This window comes from Gasterosteus aculeatus, chromosome 4 (genome assembly GCF_964276395.1).
Source record: "Gasterosteus aculeatus chromosome 4, fGasAcu3.hap1.1, whole genome shotgun sequence".
NCBI classification, from domain to species: domain Eukaryota; kingdom Metazoa; phylum Chordata; class Actinopteri; order Perciformes; family Gasterosteidae; genus Gasterosteus; species Gasterosteus aculeatus.
In genome coordinates, this window is record NC_135691.1 from 35,841,391 (window position 1) to 35,848,043 (window position 6,653).

The 6,653-nt window shown below is 51.2% G+C and overlaps 1 protein-coding gene across 2 annotated transcripts; it reads left to right on the forward strand.

Annotated features, from left to right (window-relative positions):
- The first annotated feature begins 530 nt into the window (after window positions 1-530).
- dusp16 (dual specificity phosphatase 16) lies at window positions 531-4,912 on the forward strand. Of its 2 annotated transcripts, none has more exons than XM_040174191.2 (7): window positions 531-772; window positions 1,354-1,862; window positions 1,987-2,140; window positions 2,468-2,631; window positions 3,070-3,229; window positions 3,315-3,438; window positions 3,614-4,912. In XM_040174191.2, the coding sequence occupies exons 2-7, from the start codon at window positions 1,629-1,631 to the stop codon at window positions 4,554-4,556; spliced, it is 1,779 nt and encodes a 592-aa protein (XP_040030125.1). In that variant the 5' UTR covers window positions 531-772; window positions 1,354-1,628; the 3' UTR covers window positions 4,557-4,912. The 2 variants fall into 2 exon arrangements, with proteins under 2 accessions (XP_040030125.1, XP_040030126.1); XM_040174192.2 differs by having other exon boundaries at window positions 1,987-2,125.
- Window positions 4,913-6,653: the final 1,741 nt, after the last annotated feature.

Consider the following 6,653-nt stretch of genomic DNA (forward strand, 5'->3'; position numbering starts at 1 on the left):
TAAGAAGTTCTAAAGAAAATAAAGTGCCATATAACTTTTTATTTATTTGATTTAATAATCAGGTGACACAACTGCAATCAACGAGCGAATCGGAGTGTAACAAACATTTATGTTTTCATGCTCAAGTCGATTTTATACTTTAAAAGGTTTACTAACAATGCTTCATTACTTTTACAAATGTATTGATGTGGTTGGATTTATAAATGTTGCTATTCTATTAAATAGCGGTGTGTGTATATATAAAAACACATGTTTATATATTCATATATAAAATGCAGAGCTGGAGGCTTCAAAACATCTACAAAGCAACAACAGACGTCACCATCCACTCTTATACAGTCTGTTGTTCATATGCTTATCCTTCATAACTATTGTAACAAATAATTATTGTATGTAATAAGTGAACCCATCACATGTAACGTAACAGTCAGTGCGCTCATAACAACGACAGGTGATTTAGTTAAGAAGTCAGTGAAGCTGACGCTCTGAGCCCCTTTAAGCCCCTTTAAGGCGGTCACGGGGTTTCTGTCGGCTCAGTCTTTTCTCGCACAGCGCATGCGCATTTCGAAACCTGTTGAGTTCATCCGGCTGGCGCTCCGATGACGACATGCTCTTATTTTTACCGCAGTGACCTCATCTCTTATGGCATCGGGAGGACTTCGCCGAGCGTCGTCGTCTTCTTCTTCACCCTCTTCTCCTCCTCCTTTAAACCTCGCAATGGCCGCTCCAAGCCGGGCGGACCGCTGAGGAGCCGTCGGGACGTTTTCAATCGGTCAGTGAGCCGTTAGCCGTCCGGTAAAGTTCCGTCAAACTTGAGTCGGTGTGTCCGTTGCTCGTTAGCACCGTGTGTCCGTCACCGTGTGACGGCAGAACACGACGGGGGGAAATGTCGCCGGTTGTTTTTGTTGTTCGGTTGTTTTTACAGGAGTCGGCTAACGGTTAGCATGCTAGCTAACGTAACGTCTGAAACACGTCATCACGTCCACACAAGCTCTCACGCATTTAGTTACTCACTAAGAAGTGACGTCACTACGTATTACACGCTGTTAATCAACGTTAAATACGTAACTTTCTGATGTATTAAACTATGATAAAATGTCGGGGGGGTCAGGGGTGTAAGTCAGTAAGTGACTCTGTCCCATACTGGGATGACCTTTGGCCGGGTTTCCTGCTCCCCAGCAGATGAACCTTTTATAGACAAGTCCTGAGAAGAGCTCCGGTTAATATGTGGTGAAAACATTCTAAAAATAACTATTGATGTGTCAGTGATTAGAAGCGCTATCACAACCACACTTTTAAAGGTGGTTGCTAAGCAACCCGAGGTGACATCTTGATTGTCTCTTTGTCCCACAGAGAGGAACCAGTTAAGCATGAAGACCAGGATCAGATTCTTCAGGACTCAGTCCAGGTGGAGACTCCAAACCCCCCCCACCAGGCCCGCCAACTCTCTTTAGACAGTCACTGGAACAGTGAGGGGAGGGGGGCAGATTAGGGGGAGGGTCCGTCTCCTTGTCTCTCTGCCTGTCTGTCTGTCCATCAGGATGACATTATACCTGGCTGACACATTGCTGTTCTTCATCCTCTGAGCTTCCTCCTCAGGTCGTGGGGGGGGGGGGGGGGGGGGTGACATGTCTGTCATGTCAAGGTCTGGGTCGCGGCCCATAGGAGCGCAGGCTCTGGTGGTCCTGCTGGAGGGGGGGCTGGACCGCGTGCTGCTGATTGACAGCCGGCCCTTCGTGGACTTCAACGCGGCCCACATCCTGGAGGCCGTGAACGTGAACTGTTCCAAGCTGATGAAGAGGAGGCTGCAGCAGGACAAGGTCCAGATCCACGAGCTCCTGCAGCACTCGGCCAAGAACAAGGTTAGCTGGAGGAACCCAAAGACCTGAATCAGAGGGTCTAAGGTTCCTCTGACCTCATCATGACCTGGTGATTACACAACGTGACATCCGAAGGCTGACTTGTGACCACACTTGTCTGTCGAAGTTGGAGCTGCAGGAGGATCAGGAGGTCGTGGTTTACGATCACAGTTCTTCAGATCCGTCTTCCCTCAGCTCAGAGTCCTTCCTCAGCGTGCTGCTGCTGAAACTGGAGAAGAGCTTCCCCTCAGTGCACCTGCTCTCAGGTCAGTCCCAGGCAGGTCAGAATCTTCCTACTAAATGTTTCTTTTCCCTGCATCTTCCTTCCTACATATGAGCTCAGATTTTCAGTCTTTATTAGCACTTTATTAGTTTGACGTTTATGACGTAACATGACGAATCCACCCAAAGTCACTGTGCTACACAACAACAGCACCTTTTGTTAGAAAAATATTTTTATTGTTTTCTCCACATTACTCAAAGAAACAAGACAAAGCATCAGAAAGTACATATGAGTGTAAAGTGAACTATTAAATAATAAGCGTAATAATACAACAGAAGAAGAACAAGTTGACATTTTTGTCTCTGCCTGTCTCTCTTCCTGTCAGGTGGGTTCTCTGAGTTCTCCCAGCTGTTCCCAGGTCTGTGTGAGGGGAAGTCCTCTGTGGTTCCCTCCTGCATGTCTCAGCCGTGTCTGCCGGTGAGCAGCACCGGGCCGACCCGCATCCTGCCTCACCTCTACCTGGGCTGCCAGCGGGACGTCCTCAACAAGGTGCCATAGCAACCGCTGCTCGCTGGTCTGTGGTCAGCTGATGGCTGACCAGCTGCTCGCTGGTCTGTGGTCAGCTGATGGCTGACCAGCTGCTCGCTGGTCATTTACCTTCAATCCTTTAGTGTTTGCTTTGGAAGTCAGTGGTATAACACAATATAATCTAATTTAGCATGATGTCAATAGGATAGATAGATAATGTTGCTCTGCGTTTTGTCTCGCATGTAAAAACTGAAATAAAACTAAGATGAATAAGAACAACTTTAAATATATAGTTTACAATAAAACAACAAAGACAAACTAAGAAAAGAGTTAAACCCAGAGAACATAAAAATAAAACATTTTCTTGTTTTTAATACACTGATCAATGACGAGAGGATTGAATCACATGGGGTCCCTCGGCCAATCGGAAGCGAGCTGCTGTCTGATCTTTGTCTCCAGGATCTGATGCAGCAGAACGACATCGTCTACGTGCTGAACGCCAGCAACACCTGCCCCAAGCCCGACTTCATCCCGGAGTCCCACTTCCTCCGGGTCCCCGTCAACGACTCCTTCTGCGAGAAGATCCTGCCCTGGCTGGACCGCTCCATGGACTTCATAGGTCAGAGGTCGGGTGGGGGGGCCCTTTTCCTATTGGACCAACCGCAGCCGCTCTTCTTCACTGTCAAACCTCTTGTGTGTTTCAGAGAAGGCCAAAGCCTCCAACGCTCGGGTCCTGGTCCACTGCCTGGCCGGGATCTCCCGCTCCGCCACCATCGCCATCGCCTACATTATGAAGAGGATGGACATGCCGCTGGACGAGGCCTACAGGTGGGCGTTCCCCTGACAACCAGCCTCATAGCCTCACAACACCAGAAAGCTGAATTACCCAAAGACTCTGAATCCAACATTTCCCACAATGCAACATTGTTAGAGCCTCCCAGGAGCAACGCCCTGAACTCTAGTCGGCTGTGTGTTGCTGAAGCTCCTCCTCCTCTGTGTCCAGGTTCGTCAAGGAGAAGAGACCAACCATCTCTCCCAACTTCAACTTCCTGGGTCAGCTGCTGGACTTTGAGAGGAGGATCAAGGGGCCACCGGGCCCTGAGTCCAGACTGAAGGCTCACGGCGGTGAGGCCCCCCCTCAGCAGGAGCACAGGGATCCTCCGGCCCCCGCGGACCCAGAGCCGGCCTTCAGGGTGCCCCTCACCCTGCCTCCAGAGGAGCGCCGCCTGGCGGAGGCGCTGAGCGGCCTGCAGCTGGCCGACGCCCCCGAGGACAGCGTCCGCCTGAAGCGCTCCTTCTCCCTGGACATCAAGTCCTACGGTGAGCCGGGGGGGGAAAGCGCCCCCCACTGCGTCTTCGCTCCTCACGGAACGCCGGGAGATGCGGATTTCTTCAAAGCGCCGGGCTTCAAGGAAGCCGCCAGTAAGCCGTGCCAGTTCTCCCCGGTGGAGGAGGTGTCGGAGCAGAGCCCCGACCAGGAGGCTCCGCCCCGCTCCTCCACCAAACTCCGCCCCGCCGCCCCAGGCTGCTTCCGGCGGAGCGGCAGCATGGAGGAGAACGCTGCCAGCTTCCTGTTGGGCCTGTCCCGCAGCCAGCAGCACCTGGCGCGCCCCGGGGAGGCCCTGAAGGGCTGGCACTCCGACATCCTGCTGGGACCCGTCTCCTCCTCCTCTCTGGCTGGCGGCTGGTACCTCTCCTCCGCCGTCCTGGGCGGGTGCGGCGGCGGCCTGGAGGCGGTGAGGAGGCGCAGCCGGCAGAGGCCGGGGGACCGAGGGGACTCGAGGAGGAGCTGGCACGAGGAGAGCAGCTTCGAGAAGCAGCTGAAGAGACGCAGCTGTCAGATGGAGTTTGGAGACCAGAGGGTGGACAGCAGGTCCAGAGAGGACATGACTGGGGGGGGACAGTCCAGCTTCTCTGGGAGCATGGAGGTCATCCAGGTCTCCTGATCCTGGGACCAGTGGTTCGGAGTAACGTCCAACAGACAGGAAGTGACCTCCCAACTGTTACCTGTGACGAGTGTTGCATTCTGGGACTGCTTGTTAGCACTGCTATGCTAACGGTCGTTGTTGTTTTTATGTTTCTGAAGTTCTTCACTCTAACACCTGAATTACAAATCTGCACGTCATCAGAACTTTGTTTATCTTCAGTTGATGCTTTGATTTAAATAAACTATTGTTCATGATGAGTAAATATAATGAAAGCTCACCTGTGATGAAGAGGAGGAGGAGGAGGAGGAGGAGGATGTGGCTCAGTTCAGCGCTCACAGAGCAGAACCTGATAATTAAATGTGTTTGAACCAAAAGCCTCAGTTTGTTTTACAGGAACATTAGAAGGAAGTTGTCTCTGTGTCTCTGCCGGTCGGCCTGAACACATTTCCTCACAGAACCTGTATTTTAATCATATATTTGTCTGTTGGAGGTGAACTTTCGATTTGTTAATTTAGTTGTTTTGAAGCTCCAAACAACCAGAGAAGAGAAGCAAGTTGTTCAGGTGGGACTTAAAAAGCTTTGAGAGAAATATGTCTAGATAAATCTGATAAAATACAAAATGAAACAAGCAAACATGAAGTCAATCACATAAATGAAACATTCAGACTAGAAAGTAAAGTAACTTCCAAACGTCCTCTTTCACCCTGAAGTCCGCTGAGACGAGCAGGACAAAGACAGGAGTCTTTCGTCTTCACCACCTTCTACTATTTTCAATGTGTTTGACCTCTTTACCTGTTTGAGTCTCATCCCGCAGACACTTCAGCTCCTCCACCTTCTCCTTCAGCCCCACCCAGGCCCACTGGCAGGGTGGTGGCACCGGTCTACTCATCTCACCCAAATGGAGCTTTTCCCTCTACCCTCTTCCACCGTTCACCACACTGTCTTTGGAATTCTACCCTGTAACAGTTACTCACCCGGTGCACTTAACTATCGTTGTCCTCTATCGTCCACCAGGCTCCTTGGGTCATTTCTTGGAAGAACTGGACATTCTCCTGTCCAACTTCCCTGAAAATGTCCCTCCGCTCGTCCTCCTGGGTGACTTCAACATCCAGACAGACGTCGTCTGACCTCCTACACCTACTTTCTTCTTTCGCTCTGTCACTCAGTCCCTCTCCTCCTACTCACAAAGTTTATGTCCAAAACCCTTTAACGCTCACTATCTTTAACCAACTCTCCTCCTGTCTCCACCGTAACAACCTCCTGGACCTCCACCAGTCAGGCTTCAAGGCCGTTCCACAGAGACTGCTCTCCTCGCTGTCTCAGAGCAGCTCCACACTGCTAGAGCTCCTCTCTCTCCTCTGTCCTCGTCCTTCTGGACCTCTCTGCTGCATTTGACACAGTCAACCACCAGATCCTTGTCTCCTCCCTTCAGGAACTTGGTGTCTCAGGCTCTGCTCTCTCCGTTCTCTCGTCCTACCTCGACGGACGCACCTACCGGGTAACCTGGAGAGGATCTGTGTCGGAACCTTGTCCTCTTACTACGGGAGTTCCTCAGGGTTCTGTCCTGGGTCCCCTCCTCTTCTCGCTCTACACCAACTCTCTCTGCGCTCGCATGGTGACAACACCATCCTGTAGATACTCGCTGTACAACATGAGGAGAACACGTCCTCTTCTCACTCAGAAGGAGGTACTGATTCAGGCTCTTGTCGTCTCCCTCCTGGACTACTGTAACTCTCTCCTGCAGGTCTCCTGCTACCACCATTCCACCTCTGCAGCTCATCCAGAATGCAGCAGCTCCACTGGTCTTTAACCTTCCTAAGTTCTCCCTCACTCCTCCACTCCTCCGCTCTCTTCACTGGTACCGGTGGCTCATCCAGTTCTAAACATGGTGCTCACGTACCATGCTGTGAATGGATGGGGTCCAGCTTACATCCAGGACCTGGTCCAACCCGACATCCCGACCTCTGACCTCTCCGCTCTGCACGTGATAAACTGCTTGTTCCTCCTCACTGAGAGCAAAACACTCGACTAGATCTCCAATCTTTGCTGTCCTGCTCCTAAATGGTGGAAGGAGGTCTCTGAAGACATCAGGACCACAGAGAGCCTTCACATCTT

Coding starts and splice junctions, on each gene's coding strand:
- dusp16 (XM_040174191.2), top strand. CDS start 1,629: ATGTCTGTCATGTCAAGGTCTGGGTCGCGGCCCATAGGAGCGCAGGCT. Junction 1,863..1,986: donor AGCACTCGGCCAAGAACAAG/GTTAGCTGGAGG, acceptor TGTCTGTCGAAG/TTGGAGCTGCAGGAGGATCA. Junction 3,230..3,314: donor CCGCTCCATGGACTTCATAG/GTCAGAGGTCGG, acceptor TGTGTGTTTCAG/AGAAGGCCAAAGCCTCCAAC.